Source organism: Mesoplodon bidens, assembly GCF_964165515.1.
Source record: "Mesoplodon bidens genome assembly, chromosome: 12".
NCBI lineage: Eukaryota > Metazoa > Chordata > Mammalia > Artiodactyla > Ziphiidae > Mesoplodon > Mesoplodon bidens.
In genome coordinates, this window is record NC_138168.1 from 12,466,852 (window position 1) to 12,484,431 (window position 17,580).

The following is a 17,580-nucleotide window of genomic DNA, read 5'->3' on the forward strand; positions in this document are numbered from 1 at the left end:
GGTGTGGAAATGGACGGGAATTACCATAAAGGCGGTTTCTAATGTGCATGAATGTCAAACACCACACACACAAAAAAAAAAAACTGCAGGAAAAATAAGTTTTTATACATTTAATAGCAAAACACTTTAACATGACAACAATCAGAATAATATTGTGGCTAAAATAACCACAATATTTTTACTACCAAAACAGCACGTTTTGGAAATAAAAAATGTCAAAGGCAATATTTTATTTCAATTCTAGAAAATCAAAATGACACATATCTTACAAATCAGTAATATGCTTTACAAACACATCTGAAAGAGTTTACTGAATGAAAGGGAGGGAAACATCTCTTGATAATAAAATAATATGGTGAATATCATGGGCAAAGTTAAAAAATGAAAAGGATGGATTGCTTTGGAAATTAAAAATGGTTCAAGCTTGCAACAGAAAAGCCAAAATATTTTATATATGTGAATATATAATTAATATGCACATATATAACCCTATACAGAGATTCATATTTCTATGCTGAAGTTAGCTAAATATATGGCCATTTACTAGATGATTAGAAAGTGACTTGTGAGAACACTCACTCCTGACACACTCACAAATTTTTCTGAATATTTAACATGACCTCAGCTTCACCCATTATCCACTGTGGGCTTAGAACCCTAGACCAGCTTAGTTTGGAAATTATACTGTATTAAACTATTTAACCTCTGTTTTCAAAGATATTTTAGAATCAATTTAAGGAGATTAACAATATGCAAATATTAACAGACAAATTAAAGCAGACTGGAGTTAGCTAGTCCCAATAAAATTATCAGAATATTATTTAAGAATTTCTAACCACTTACCTTGTGAACTAACTTCACTTTGATTTTCTTTGCACTTTCGGGGAGAATTGAAACAAAACTCATTTTCTGCTTCATTTTCCTGACTCTTCATTTTCACTTTTTTGTGCAAAGTAACTCTCCTAACCACCTACAATTTATACTTCTTACAAATGACAATTCATCCTGTGCTGTGTATTTTATAAATACATTTCACTGTATATTTATGTACAACTAATAATTCGTATGAAATATACATTTTATGTAATAATTAGACTAATTTTCAATACCTAAGACACAAGAAACCAACTATTTATCTTCTGCTACCTTCTCCTGAATTCATCGAGGCAAATAAAATTCAATTCTTAAAAATCTAGAAACGATATTTTTTTAGATAGTACAACTTCTTTGAAAATCAGCCTCAAAGTCAGTTTTGAAAATTAAATTTGGAACTCCAAAACCAGATACAAGATTTGAATTTTATGTGTCTGTGAAAGAATTGTGGAGAAGTCGTAAAAAAGTTTTTTTAAGTGATTTTGAATTAAAATATATTTAATGTTAATTGCTTCAGTAATATTTTAATGCATAAATGTCCACTTGACATTTACACAAACGTTCTTATATTGTTCTGCTCACAAACAAGGTGGTAAAATAGTTTTAATAACAATTATAAGCATAAAGGTAGGTTGGCAAAAGTGGGCAGAACCTCAGTACGGCTGATGTCTGTTGGACCATGCTGGTCAATGTGCATGTAAATTACAACTGGAATGCTTCTTGGAATTTCTATCCCACAAAACTATGACTAAATATCTGCTTTCTGCTTTAAATTAATTACACAACTACATTAAACATAATTATTAAATATAGCTAGAATTATTCTTCCAAGATTCTAATCATTTTCCTATTAACTGGAAAGTTGATGCCAGATTTGATTTTTATTTAAATATAAGCTTCATATTCCCATATTCCTCTGAATTCCACAGTCCATGACAGTTTAGGTGTGGCTATGCAAATAATACTTTTAAAATTAATTTCGCACAATAGTAAATATAATGAAAAGGTTATTCCAGTCCACTTTAATTGTCTGTTAGTTTTTTTATTTTTAAGTCATCATGAATCAATGGTGTTCTAGCTGATTACTTTTAAAACCACTATATATTTGAAAGTATTTGGCAATGTGCACAATGCTTGATTTTAAATTTTGGTTTTTTATACTTTTGATTCATTTTCCAATTTACTTACCTCTTTTCCAGCCTCATATTTACCTCAGCACTAAAACACGTCATGTAAAACTAGCATAAATTATATAGTGTCACTATTTTAAATAAATCTGCATGGAAATGTATAATACTTCTGCAAATGCCTTCAGTATTTACTCTTAATAATCACCACTTAAAATTGATTATAAGTTTGCCTTTATTTTAGAGTTTTGTATATATATTTTTCTTTGGAATATATGATCATACAGTTTCAGTTTCTTGAGAATTGGGATAATTATATTTTCTGGTATGTTTTGCATTGACATATATCCATGAGAACAACAAAAATTTAAGGTTACTACTCTCCCAGCATAAAAAGTCTTGAATTAATGGCTCTATAATATTTTAGAGAATACAAAAAAGGGAATAATTTCCAAAAATATACTCGAACATTAAGCCAACTATAATGAGACAGTTGAAAATGCCTTCCAAAAAATTACAGACAGGCAAAATGAATGTTCTGGACTCTGTGGATTTGTTAAGAAAATCTACCAATATGGGAACTCTATACACAGATAGAGAAAATATCCCATTGGTTGTAGATAATTAAATTATGCTGAATACTGGAGTTTCAAAAATATCATACCAATTATTATGGCCAATTAAAATGTTTAAATATTTCAAACTTGCTTAATTTTAAATAAAATTTGGAACTACCCAAGGGTAAAGATATAGAAAAAATATTCCATTCTTAGTAGAATAATAAAAAGTTCATGTAGACGTATGAAATGATTACTATTTTAAATATCACAAGAAGATGAGTTTGTTAGTGACTCCCTTTAAGGAAATACTATAATAATTTAGAATTAATAAAAATAAATAGTTCTACCTTTAAAATAAAATATTTTTACTTTATAGTCCACTTCTGAAAAATACATATCAATACTTTTTGATACTAAAATTGTTAAATTGTGGAGCTCCTAAAATGTAGTGAAGAAAATTCAGTATTCAAGTTTAAAAATTAAGAGATTTAAAAAGTCTAAAATGTATGCCCATATTTGAAGAAAAAACTATCCATGTTAACATGTACTGTATGAATGTATAAACTGCTTTTAAAAACCCTGCTAATACATGTAATTTACTAAACTTAAGAAGTAAGTTTTTTTAGCCTTACCCAATAGGCCTTGAAACAATAATTTCAACTTGAGGTTCTGATTTTGATTCTAAAATAATGTTGTAAACTTCTTCATTTGTAGCTCCCGGCAGGGGTTTACCATTCCATTCTAGAACTTCATCCCCTTGAATTTAAAAAAAAGGGTATTTTTTTACCTTATATATTCTGTTTATTTTTCTTATCTTTTCTTGTTTTTTTTAACAAAGAAATGCAAAACATATACAAATAATTTAATTGTCTAGGCTCTGCTCTTGAAAGCAAATTGATTGCCATATAATTGCAGCTAAATGGTTCTTCTAGACACTTTTTTCTTCTTCTTTTTTTTTTTTTTCCTTTTTCTTTCCCCAATAGAATATTACTGGTCACTGGAAACAGCACAATACAAACTACCTTTATCTTTTGAGAAATATCAGAAATCATATAAAAATCATCTCATGCTATGGGATGGAATTAGCACAGCTCATTTGGAAACATTAAAAAATAATAATTAGCAGCATGCCCTCCATATAATAAATGTAGGCGGCTCTATACATGAAAGATTATTAAACGCTGCATAAATCCTGCTTTACTTTTAGTAGAAATAGCAATTAACATTTGTTAGCATGAATTTTCCAACTATAAGTCATGCTCCATTGCCTTCTCCAGATGCACAACAGAATAAAAATGCATGAAAGGATTTGAATTCACACCCAGAGGGTAACGCAAGGAGCTATATGGCAAGTTACAAAGCAAGCAGATGTAAAACTGTTGCATGACAGTTAACCCACTTCCAGATGTTCATAACACACACATTCTATACATAATACATATTGTGAGCATTAAAGTAAAATTAGAAAATATGTTTAAAGTAATAAAACTATAGTGCTTATTAGGTTGTTAGATAACTGAAGAGTCATCAAGGAGAGTACTACGACGTGAAAATACACAGGCAAACAACCTGTTATGTTAACTAGAGTTTTCACCAAAGACCATCTGGGAAAAATTATTTATTTTCATAAATATTTAGAGCAGTTTTAGGTGTCAAATGCCTCCGCCCAGTATCCTTCAAGTGACAACGGAGGCTCAGCTGAAATATCCCAGCCTCAGTGATACTTTGGAGTGTCTTAGTTTTTTTTTTTTTTTTTATGTTTCTGCTTATTTTGTTGTTCTCAATGCCTATAATGCTTTAGTAGCAAAGGAAATATGTGGCGAACTAATGGATCAGTAAAACCATTGTACATTTTAAAGCTAACAATAAATATGGAATTGTTTAGTTTTTAGCTATGCCTTTTAAAAAAAGTAGAAAAGTTTTGTTTTGCTAGGATTATTTAAAGTAACCCCCCCCCCCAAGTGTTTGCTTACTCAGAAGTAAAAAAGCAAATATTTGAAAAGCATATAATGCTGCTTTGGTATGAGAAAACAGTATGGTTATTACTAGTAGTTAAATCACTTCTGATCGTTTGATCTAAGATGTTACCTAGCAGTTTTTCAAAAAGGCAACAAATACACTTCACTATATTAAAAAATAATAATACAAATTTAAAATATATTTGGAGTCTTTTAACTTTGTTGACCAAGAAAAGAAGTAAAGTTTACAGCACGTGAATGTATACATGTATGTGTGTGTACGAAAGAATATTTTCTAAAACAATACTTACCCTGATATTTTCTATTCTATTACGTTCTTTTTTTTCTAAATAATGGATACAACCCCTTACATCAACTTTGCTACCCAGTCATGTGCTGCAATCAACATTTTGCAAAAGCACTGTAGTATAAAATTCTTCTTTTTATAGCCAGCAACCTGGAAGCATAACTTTCAATATCAAATTAACTTAATGCATGTATTTAATTATTTACAAATCAAGAACTCCTAAATTAGACGGTGGTCTCCTTAACAATATTTATTTATATCTGAGTCCTCTTTTCAGGCAGGGATGTAGATTATAAGGATACAAAGATAAAAGAGACTTTCTCCTGTCCTTAAATTTGGTGGAGGAGAAATACAGAAATGAATACCTTTAATCAAATGTTACATGCAATGATAGGAATTCATCTGAGGAACAGAAGGAGTGCCAGGGAGGATGTCACTAGTTACTGCTCAGGGGACATGTCAGGAAATATTTGAGAACTAAAGCAACTTTACGTGAGCTTTGAAGGATGGTGAGGACTTCAACAGGCAGATCACAAGAGCAGCAAAGCCACCACGGACACAAGAGGCACTGGCCAGGTCCTGGAGGTGGAAACAGCTGCCTGGGTGGACCACCATGGCTGGGGATGAGACGACTGGTAAGGAGGCGGCTGGAAGTTGGGGGCAAACTACAGAGCTTTGACCTGAGCAGATGGTGCCTGAGAGACACTGAAGGGTCTTAAGAAGGAGAGTGTCAGTGTCAAGTTTGTGGTTTGATCATTACGTCAAGCAGTGGGGTAGGGCACGGACTTAGGGGAACAGCAGTAGAAAAAGCTACAGCAAGACTGCAAATGCTAAGGTCAATTCGTGGACTGCAAAGGTCACGCTAATAAAAAAAAGAAAACTGTACTTTTAAAGGTCAATGCTGTTTATATGCAAACAGAAGGAAAGTAGTTCCTAAATAATAATGTAAATCAAACAGGATATATTATCTAATTTTTAAAAATATGTTCTTCAGTTACATCAACTGCTTCAAGTACACTTATATGTTTTATAGTTATTTAAGTTGAGCTTCTGACATTTTAAAGTTTCTCAGACTCTAGGCACGTAAGGGTGTTAAGTGAAATTAATCACTACAAGGGATATATAATATAGAAAAACCCCTTCACTGACTTTCTTAAGAAATTGTATATTAAAACACAAAGAAAAAACCCAAAAGATATCATGTTTATAATCTGATCTGCAAGTTCAGATTTCTGTAGCTAAAGGTATTTTACACTTGAGTAGACAACAAGGGACTCATAGTTTTCAAGGCTTCTTTTCAAGTCATTAAACAAGCAAAGACTCAGGTTATTGACAGTCGCTCCTGATTGAGTTGTTTTCTTATGGAATCATAAATAGTCCTCGATAAGAAACAATAGCGTACAGTACACATCTTCAAAGCTGTGTGTATAGCAGATGGAGAAAAATCCCTCATTTGGTTTTTCTCCACATACAATACCTGGAGAGCACGTCTCTATCGAAGAAAAAAATCTAAATGATTTTGAACTGATATCTGATAATCAACTACAACAAAAATGTCCTTAACAGTTATAGAATATTTTTATAAAGGTCTCAATAATTATAACCTTACGGTATAAAAACTGAAAACACAGTCTAGAAACGTTCTCTTTCCATGTGCTATGGGTTATTAATCCTCACTTCGACTGGTCAACCTACTCTGTTTTCTCTGTAATTGTCTGGCAAATGGGTGAGCAGACACTCTCACCAAAAGATTTCTACTAAACTCTGAAGTACAGCAAACTGGAGACAATATGTTAATATGATTTTTACTAAAATGAAAAAAAAAAAACAGTTTATTGAAAATAAATTTTAAAGTATGTTTCTACTAAGTATGGCACGTTTCAATATATTAAATGATTTTATTATGTCATATTAAGGTTACAGAGTAACATAATGTAAATTTCCAAATACCAAGAAGTAGCACATCTGCATGAATACAATATAGGTCACATTTAAATTAATAAATAATATATTACATAATCTGTGTAAGAAATGTGATTATGATTACATTTTATTAAAATCACTGGTACTGAATAAGTGTTTGGGGACCACTATGAAGAACTTTAATAACTACTATGGCTTATAAAATAAAGGACTAAACAGTGATATTATTTTTTGCACAGGCTAAACTGTTTTGGATTTTTGTAGCAACATTAGGAAGCCATCTACAAAAATTAGTAATCCTTCAGCATTTTGTGTCTATTTATTTTTACGTAAATAATAAGACTCCTACTCATTTTCTCCAAACTGCCATTGAGGTATAGTTACCTACTTTTACTAGTTAAGTATCTGTATGGGGAAACAAATCTGTATGCATGCATTAAAATTAGTTATTTACTTAATAACTTACCCCAAATTGAAAACCACCATGCACAGAGCACACATTACTTAACTGTTTAAAAGTGAAACTTTACCTGCTCTCAAGTGTCCAACTACATCTGCGAGGCTACCCTTCTTTACTTTGGTGATGAAGGCACCGAGGCGTCCTAAGTCAGTCATTTTCCCTCCAACAACCTGGGTAATTATAAATTTGTAAGTTCCCAAGACTCACACTGAGACATAAGTTTCTTTGTTTAAGGAATTAATCCTACAGCTTTTGTGAGGTGTTTAGGATGGGGTGCAGGAACACAAATGAAGTGCAATCCATTTGCGGTCAAAGGAGCCTGCACCAGGGACAACACACTCCCAAAAGACGAGGTCTCCCCCTCTCACCATCAGACAGCAGGTGTTTGACACAGTTGACTAACTGGGATTCATTTTTTCTTTACCTTCTAAATTCACTTGAATTTCTACACTCAGATCATGTCCCACTGTGACGTGAGATGTTGATCTCTTTTGTACATTTTTAGTAGAATGTAGGTCTAAGACGAAGACCGGGGATTTAAACCGAGAACAGCTCACTTTGGGGAAGCAGTTCACCATGGTCCAAAGTAACAGCCTAAGTTTATCTCAGCTCCTGACCACTCGAATGACCTCCTCATCTGAAACATCAGTACATATAGGACCCAATAGAACTCTCCAAGTCTGAGTTATATCACTGAATAATTAACACGCTCACCTGGATTTTCCTCCATAACTAAAATTAAACACATCTGAAAGTTTCTAAGTTTAATTTCTCGCAATGCAGGGGCTCAATGTGTATAATTAAAAATGGTAGGGATAATGTCAAAAGTTGAGGTTGATCCATATTCTTAGGGTCACGCCCGATAGTGGAGGTGATCAGAATTATTTCATAGCAAGAGAAAATAATGATAATAATCAATAAGGTGACATTAACTGAATAACAAATTTTTAGTTGGATTAATAGTTGATGATTTTGAAGAGGTTAAACTATCACCCAACTATAATACAATCTCTTGGTAAATAATAATTTTAAAGCAACCTCCTTTTCTTTTTTCTTTTTTTTTGCGGTACATGGGCCTCTCACTGTTGTGGCCTCTCCCGTTGCGGAGCACAGGCTCCGGACGTGCAGGCTCAGAGGCCATGGCTCACAGGCCCAGCCGCTCCGCGGCATGTGGGATCTTCCCGGACAGGGGCACGAACCCGTGTCCCCTGCATCGGCAGGCGGACTCTCAACCACTGCGCCACCAGGGAAGCCCAAAGCAACATCTTTAAATGTTTCTTTAAGTTTATGGAAGCAAATGAAACCACGTAACAGCACTCATACACATGTACACACCTAATAAAACAAAATGTATATATATGTTTTTTCTTACCGAAATTACATCTTTGTAATTTATTAGTCTTTTAAAGATTATATCTGTTAGAAGTCAGATAATATTTGTAAAAGATACATTTTACTCTTTTAATATTACCATAAATTTTATTGCACTTAGGAAAAATCTCTTTAATAATGTTTGGTGTTGTCTGTCAGGATATAATAAAATTATAATGTACACGTTATTTAACTTTACTACTTTCCATTAAAACCATTTTAATGTTAAAATTGTCCTTGAACTTTATATTCAGAGAAAAATTATTTCATTTCCCTATATTTTATTGCAGCTTCCTAAGACATCTGTATGCCATTTTAGCAAATGATTTTCAACTATTACTCCAATAAAAGTACTAAATATACCATAAGACATCAATATATTAACAAGGTATATTCACTAGAAGAACTTTATTTTGAAGAGGAGGAGAAGATACCTAAAAATCATTGTCAGTGGGCTTCCCTGGTGGCGCAGTGGTTGAGAATCTGCCTGCTAATGCAGGGGACACGGGTTCGAGCCCTGGTCTGGGAGGATCCCACATGCCGTGGAGCAATTAGGCCCGTGAGCCACAACTACTGTGCGTCTGGAGCCTGTGCTCCGCAACAAGAGAGGCCGCGATAGTGAGAGGCCCGTGCACGGTGATGGAGAGTGGCCTCCGCTTGCCACGACTAGAAATAGGCCTCGCACAGAAATGAAGACCCAACACAGCAAAAATTAATTAATTAATTAATAAACTCCTACCCCCAACATCTTCTTTAAAAAAAAAAAAAGTACGTTGTAACATCACTGGCCTAAGGCCCCCCCACCCCCCAAAAAAAAATCATTGTCAGCAACTTTGCTGAATGTAGTCCACACTGCAATTCAGCCTTTAAGAACATTATAAACCAGCATACTTACTTTCAGACCAAGTAATGCACCTGATTCTTTGGGCATGGTTGTTCTCTTGTTAAGAATAACGCGTCCAATTAATCGGTCCCCCTCTTTAGACGGCTGCCACGTTACAGGATGCTATTAAAACATGAACAAAGTCATAAAAGATAAACCAGCTGTTTTCTTTCCTACAGACCCATAATTATTGGTTGTAGCATGGTGCGATTTCCTCATTTAAGGACACTCTGAGGGGATTCTTTATTCTGGTGGGCTCTATCTTTGACTTATAACAATTTTCTTTTAGTGCTATATTTTATTTGCAATAGGTACTTACTATACTAAATTGTTCTAAAAGTAGTCAGTAACTAAGTACCTCTCTAAAATAGGGTTCTGAAATGAAATGAATTGAAATTTTAAAATATATCTGCTTACCTAAATCAAATCGATTCTATATTTTCAGTTGTCAATGTTGACATCATTAACCAAATAATATCTCATCTACCTACGGCCGTTATTTAACACTTGCTGTTAGTTACTTTAAAATGGGTTATTATTCAGTGATACTGTTTTTTTCTTCAAAACTGTACTGTCAAATGAAATCAATACTTACTCTCATAAAATGTAAAATGGAGCAGAATAAGATTACTATCTATCACGTATCAGCAAAGGATAACGAACAGCACACATAGTCCCTGAACTCCCAAATCTCCCTCCCAGAATGCTTACTGAGCCAATAGGTGATGTTTCCCGGCTATGCCACGTGGCAGGATCCAGCCAGTAATAATCCAAGTCACCTGCACAGTAGGAAGAGAATGAAAAGTGTAATGGCTTTCACGTGGACAAGGAATACTTTACATGCAACTTCTTCAATCTGTAAAGGGTTATGAATATCATAATCTCGAGTGTGTACGTCTCAGGATGATACACACCTGCACGGCACAGGCTGTGACCCGAACGCCCAGAATGAATGTGAGCCACAGATGCACGTCATACAAGGGGAGGGTTATCTTTTACTCTCGGTCCAGAAACACATAAAAAGTACAGACAGATCTAGGTTATTCCACCCCCCTCCCCTCGGAGGACTACCCATGCCAAGGCACAGACTGGCATTAGTGATGTTGGTTAGAACTGTATTCACTGAACTAAGTATTAAAATTTAGTGCCTCATCTTCAACTCCTGTGAACTTCATCATATCTTTCAAACTTATTCTCTGGTCTCTACAACTGGGCACACATTTTTTTAGGACATGGTGTTGAATGTTAAATATCCAGAATAACTTTCAGCAAAAGAGTACATACAAATGACAAAGTATTCACTTTTACTAAAGTCATAAAAAAGACTTTAAAAAATCCTAACTTTGTAAACATGAACTTATGAACCTTTATTTTGATTTTTTGGCTTCAAAATATAATGTGAAAGAAAGTGTTCGAGAAAAAAAAAGAAAAAAATTAATGGAAAGCAGCAATGCTGTGAGTATTTGCATAGGCAGAAAGGCCAGAGTGGGTAACCATATGAGAATAAATGACCTTCTACATTTTTTTTTTTTTTTTTTTTGCGGTAGGCGGGCCTCTCACTGTTGTGGCCTCTCCCCTTGCAGAGCACAGGCTCCGGATGCGCAGGCTCAGCAGCCATGGCTCACGGGCCTAGCCGCTCTGCGGCATGTGGGATCTTCCCAGACCGGGGCACGAACCCGTGTCCCCTGCATCGGCAGGCGGACTCTCAACCACTGCGCCACCAGGGAAGCCCGACCTTTTACATTTTAAATATCAGATTAAATCAATGAAAAATTTTCTTCAAAGAGAAATGTATTAGGAGAGTGAGTAAAGCATGCCAGCTAACAGTGAGATGTCTAGCTCACTGTTAGGAAAATACGTTTTGTATGCTGTCTGTGAAGGTTATAAATAAAGAATTTAATGTAGATGACAGGCATGGTAAATTCAGGCACCATAAAAGAAATATCATAGAAAATGAAAAAAAAAAGTTTAAAATCTGCAGGCACAAAAAAAATCCATATACTTCAGTTTCTTAGAATGATATATATCCTACAATAAATACTAAAATGCTCTTCAAATATGGCATGTAGATAACAGCAGTATATTCTATGAAACTATATTCTGTTAAAATTTACTCCACATGGAGTTCATATCCTTCTCATAATCATATACTTTAAAAGGTATACATGGCTTGGCGACTATAGATTTCTAATATTCTTCTGGACCACCTTAGTTAATGGGATATAAGGAAAGTTGTAAAAGGAAAGGTTTTTTTCCTCCTTTATTTTTACTGTTTGTGAAACTTCATGTGCTTATTTCTAAAGTTGCTTTGCCTTTAGTATTATGGCACCATTCCTCTTGAAAGAAAAACTATTTATAATAATAATAAAATTAAAATTACTACTCAGTAGTAACTACCAACATTATTCAAAAGACTGTTGCAATTCATAAGGCTTTCTCCCTAAAATTTCACAAACCTAGTAATAAGGCTGATGACTCATTAAACGTTGACTCATTCTGAAATACTGTGACAAATTAATAGACCCACTGAGATATGTGTGGGGCTTGAAGAAGAAAAATTAGTCATTAAGGTGGAAGCTGCTTTGAGAAGTCTTTAAGGTTTAAAGAAATGACAAAAATCCTTCCTATTTTAAAGGCTTCAAGGAACCAGTTCATTGTGTCTTGAAGGAACTGACTTAGATCTTAGAAACTGGACTCCTTGGGGTCCTTAGCTGGCTCATCCTCCAGTTCCTCGTAGGGGGTCCAACCTTGTTTCACTCACCTTTTCCTGAGAAAATCTAGATATTGGTATCTGATGAATGTTTGCTGGGCAAAAAGGGCTCTTTATATGCAAAGAGCTGAAAGGTGATGTTTCCAGTACAATTCGGTAACGATACTGAGCACACTTGATTATGAAAAGACTGCTTTCAGGCAGTGGTTTTCTGTCATCTGTAAGCTGTGTAGGATAATGATCGTGAATGGAGAGTCTAATTTACCTGTCTAATTTAACTGGCTTAAGATGGGAGATACATATGTATATATACAGCTTGCCAGGCCATTCACGTGTTCAGTCAGAACAAATTCTTACATTCGTGCTCATGAATGGAACCAATTTTGCAGCTTTAAAAATTCTGTTTTTCAGTTTTGGAACTCTACTAAAAATGACTAATAAATGTAAATCTAAAAAAGACATTAAGTATTTCAGCATACACTAAGAGTTGTATATATTTTAGTACACAATTACATTTCCCTCACTTTCTGAACAGTTTTTGACAGCTTTCTTAGCACTAATTTCATCATCACCCATTAAAATATAACATTTTTGCTTAAAGATTTACAAAAAATACATTCTATAATCTATATATGTAGTTTTAAACTATATGCGTTTCTTCTTTCCACGTATTATTAAATTGTAAAGATATTATTGACTTTTTAAGCACTCTAATTTGTCTTTATAAGACACATTTCTGTATTATTAATAGAAGTGACACTCAACAAAACTCCCCTCCTAAAATATTCAGACTCTAGTATTTCATTAATATAAATCATTTTCCTTGATTACTTTCCTAATAGGTGATTAGAGATATTGGTTGCCAGGTGGCATAGCTACAAAATGATATATGCATGGTATTTGCTTACAGAATTGATGCAAAAGCATTTTTGGTTCTAATGCTTGATACAACTGTAAAGGAATAAATTTACTATTGTCATTAATTTAAATCCAGGATATAGATGCTTCTGTCAACTGAAATGGCAAGTCCATAAATATCCAAGTCCAATGAAGTGTTATAATTTGAGCATTATTTTTTTGTGAAAACATGAAAAACAGACTTTTATCCTATTCCTTGTGAAAAAGCAGGTTAATTACACTTCATAAGTAAGCAGACAGCTTTCATTGCACAAATAAAAGTCAGCTAAGGACACATGAGCTTTCTGTAAAGAGAACTACCTTTTCCTAAACCCAGGTCATTATGGTAAGAGTATGTTAACAGTGCATAAACATGCATCTCTATGAGTTAAATTTTTGTACCTTGTGATAGCTAATGTCAAAGCACAGTGGATTCCAATAAGACCAATCGAAGGCAACAAACAAAAATACCTTCTAAATAATACAGATGCATGGTTGAGTCTGTATGGGTATATTAAAACTGTCAGGAGAGAACCATAACTAATTTCACACATTAAATACCTATTTCACAGTTTACATAGCAGCTACCATTGACCAAGTGGAATGCCCATCTAATGTGCAAGTAGTAAAGGAAAGGTTATCGACACCAAAGCCTTGAAGCATTAGAAAATATGGACTTCTCCATCACCAGAAAACATATATAATGTATTTTTAACGTCCTTATAATGATGATAAAAGATGGGACTCAAACCGATTCCAAGATCAACTCACAGTAACTCTGAACAATTTATATACATATCCATAATTTTGCTACTTCTCATCTCAAAAAATCTGTTGTTCTTCCTACATAGAACAGATTGTCACCATTCAAAACAATTATAAAAATCATGGACCAAAAATCAGAAGAATTGTCCTTCCCAGAGTTTTCATACACCTCTTTAAATTTTTACTCTTTTATTTTTGTTTATAATCTACAGCAGGATATATGTTGAGACTCAATAAAATTAGATGAATCCTAGGGTACTCTATTACAGCACAACACTAGACAAATTAAAATATTGGGCAAAAACACATTTATTGTATGTCTATACACAGTGCATATGCAAAAGCCAACTCAGTTCTAAGAACGAGGTTTTAATTTGAGACAAAGTTGAGTATTTTTAACACTGTGTACCATGATCAGCACACAAGTTAACAAATATTGCTTTGGTTATAATATGATGAAAATATCCACTCTAATCCATTTTAATACTGTACAAGGACATTTTCATAAACAGGAAATAAAATGTGAAGTCTAAGAACTGAGGTAAAATCTTAACTTCTGATTCATATAACGAAAATGCCATTTTGAATAGTTTCCTCGTACTTTAGAAGTTCATTTTAGAGAGTTCTATGCCTGCAAAGGGCAAGTATATTCACTCCTACCCTGAAATTATATACAATAATGGAGCTAACTGTGAAATCAGTCAGCAATAATTTTCTATACAGCAGAGCCCCAGAAAGCCTAAATTTACCAAAGTTTATTTAACAGTCAGGGATAAGAAACAAATATCATTTAATAGGATTTAGTATCCAGGCATTAAAATAAAATGGGAACATGTATGTGTTAAATTTAATCATTAACCACATAATCTGTGAAGTAATAAATACTACGTGTACGGATGCAAAATCAGTAACTTGTCATTCACAATCGAATTCCTGTCCGTCTAAGTTCCTAGTATAGAAAAGTTTTGGTCCTCAAATATTTTTTGGTGATTTCATTCAGAATCCAATGTCCACTCCACAATTTGATGGCAAATGCTGTGTAATTAAGTCGCAGATTTGTGTCCCCTGAACGCAAGGCCTGAGGCAGGGCTGGTGGCATCTCCAAACTAGTGGTCTTCAAGCAAAAACCTTTTCAATAATTCTAAGGAACTGGAATAATTCTAAGGAACACCAGTTTCTGGCGCTGGCCCAGGTCACACACACCAACTGTCATTCCTTGGAAGAATTACACTGTCTCCAGCTTTTAGGGATTTGTTAAAAGTAGCTGCTCTCCAAATGCACCTTACAAGTTTCACTTTCAAAATCCTCATTTGTTCACAATGTGCTCTGTTTCTATCATAGAACCAATAATACCACTGTCTCTCTCTCTTTGGTTTATTAATTTGACAGTTCAAGTAAATGCATCAACTCTTAGTTATTAAGTTAATGAAGTGTCAAAGATGTTTGCATTCAGAAATTATTTATATTGAATAGAACCTCCAGAGTTGAATTATCTCTAGAGAAAGATTAAATATTTGCTTGAGGACCTGCGATGTTGTCTCTGTGATTTATAATCTTAGGGCACGAGCAAGAAGGCTGGTAGATGATCTGGGAAAGGGGAATTTTGTAAGCATATTTGGTAGAGGTGGTTATATGTATTGTTTGGCGAATTTGAGAGCTAATTTTGGGAATGTCAACCCGACCACCACACAATTCTACAAAGCAGTTACGTGCAACTCAGAATCAACACTTCTGGCTGAATTCTGAGCTCCATCGTATCAATTAATCCCTCAACTTTGGAGATAATAACTTCTATAGTATCCCAGTGTTCTTTGGAGGGTAGGATGAGATAATGCACGTGAAGTGTTATATAAACTGTAAAGCACCCCAGAAATGCTAGCAGCCACTGGAGTGTAAAAATATGCACTGAAAAGTATTTCCAGTGATAACACTGATAAGTGTTTCTGTCAATTCTAACATCACGTAATAATATTTTTTCTGCCCCACAGTTTACTTTTTTGAAACCTTGACTAGTCAGAGAACCTCCCTATATTTTAATTTCTCTGTTAACAGTATCATCTAACCTAATATTTAAAATTATGTTGTTTCTATAAAACATATAAAAACCAGCTGTGGTGTAAAAAGAGCACTGCACTGGAAGCTAGAGACTTGTGAGTCTCACCCTAACCGTGCCATATCAGGGGCATTATCGTGATACCATCTCTCCATTTCTATAATCCTCGTCCTCTTCTATAAAATGGGGATGATGCCACTTCCTCACAAAAGTTCCATGAGGCTTAAATGAGATATGCCAGCTTTGTAAACTGTAAAGGACTTTAGAAATAGATTGTATTGTCTAATTACATAATCGAGATTAGGAATAAGAAATCACAGTGTTAGAGATCAGACTGGTAGTTAGATAGCAATCATAGCTAAAATACAAGTAGTATCAGTAATCTTTCTACTGGACGACTCGAAATGGGCTTAGAAAAATGTTAAAGTCACTCTGTTTATAAAAATGATTAATTGGCCTGGTAACAACAGATGATCAAGTGCTCAGAAGAAAGGAATATTTCTTTAACCCTGATTGTTACAGGGTGAGAAAAGGAGCCATCACACACACAAACAGTGGTGGGAATCTGCCTGTTAATTTCCACAAAGCTGGGGGGAGCCCAGGGGATTGAGAAAATGGTTATCTTTTTAGTGAGGTTGTCTATACATTGAGATGTATACAGATTACCCTAACCCCAAATATCTGAAGTAATTAATTTGACCAGGTTGTGCAATGTACCCTTCATCTGAAAATAAGCATTTTGTCATTTCTTCTTTATATGATCATATTTTCATGTGAGAAAATAAAACGCTTTTGGTGTATAAGCAACATATTTGTGAATGAAATCTTCCATATCACGAAACAAGTAGGTTATTTTATCTCTTCGTATTTTTTCTCTGATAACTCAAAGATATCCCTGAAAATGTTTTTTTTGAAACCAGCCTGTATTATCTTAAAATTATCTCATACAGACATTAGTTATGGAATATATTTTAATATTTATATTAAAATAGGTTTAATATAGGTTAAACTTATAGGCTATAAGATTCCTAACTTTCCAATATTCCCTTTTTTTAGCTGATATTCCTAACAAAATAATCTACATCATAACAAGATTGATGGTTTTAAGAAAAAAACCTGTAAATTTAAATCTGTAACAGGGTTGCTCTGGATGCTGGGGCTTTGGGGAAGCACAGAAAATTTTGTGGATTTACTTTAAATGGCCTAAAAGACATGGAGAAATAAAAAGCTATTTCAGAGAGTAAACAGTTTGATTTTCCTAATTTTAAAGGTCACAGAAATTTATATTTTTGAGATTCTGTGAAGTTTCAGGGTTCAGAAATACTCCCACAGCAGTAATGTCTGTGTCCTTTACCTCCACATAGACCTGATGCCACAGGCTTCCAAAGAAGTCAGTAAATTCAAATTTCTGAAAGTTCTGAGCAACAACAACAGAAAACACACACACACACACACACACACACACACTTTTGTGTCCTAGAACAATAAAATAAGGATGCTTATGGTCCTCAGGAAATCTAGAGCAGACTGTATTTATTATCCATATTACATAACAATACACATGTACCTAAAGAAAGGTCTGAGTTCACTGATGACAGTACAAAAGGATGTGCATGGAGCATAGTTTAGAGAAAAATAAATTTCATGCGTAAACATGTTTTGAGGCCCCACGACTGAGCCATTTCTTCCCCAG

At 34.1% G+C, this 17,580-nt stretch overlaps 1 protein-coding gene across 47 annotated transcripts in view; it reads right to left on the reverse strand.

Annotated features, from left to right (window-relative positions):
- Positions 1-17,580, reverse strand: part of LOC308626456 (regulating synaptic membrane exocytosis protein 1-like) — a gene marked incomplete at both ends in the record, with an annotated part of 216,998 nt that overhangs the window by 159,540 nt on the left and 39,878 nt on the right. For 45 of the 47 annotated variants that reach the window (XM_081251496.1, XM_081251537.1, XM_081251514.1 and 42 more), the window contains 4 exons: positions 3,193-3,316; positions 7,279-7,378; positions 9,475-9,585; positions 10,174-10,241. In XM_081251496.1, the coding sequence (XP_081107622.1) occupies positions 3,193-3,316; positions 7,279-7,378; positions 9,475-9,585; positions 10,174-10,241 (403 nt within the window). Of the gene's footprint in view, positions 1-3,192; positions 3,317-7,278; positions 7,379-9,474; positions 9,586-10,173; positions 10,242-17,580 lie in introns of those variants that run through there. The other 2 variants (XM_081251516.1, XM_081251520.1) reach the window with 1 other exon arrangement.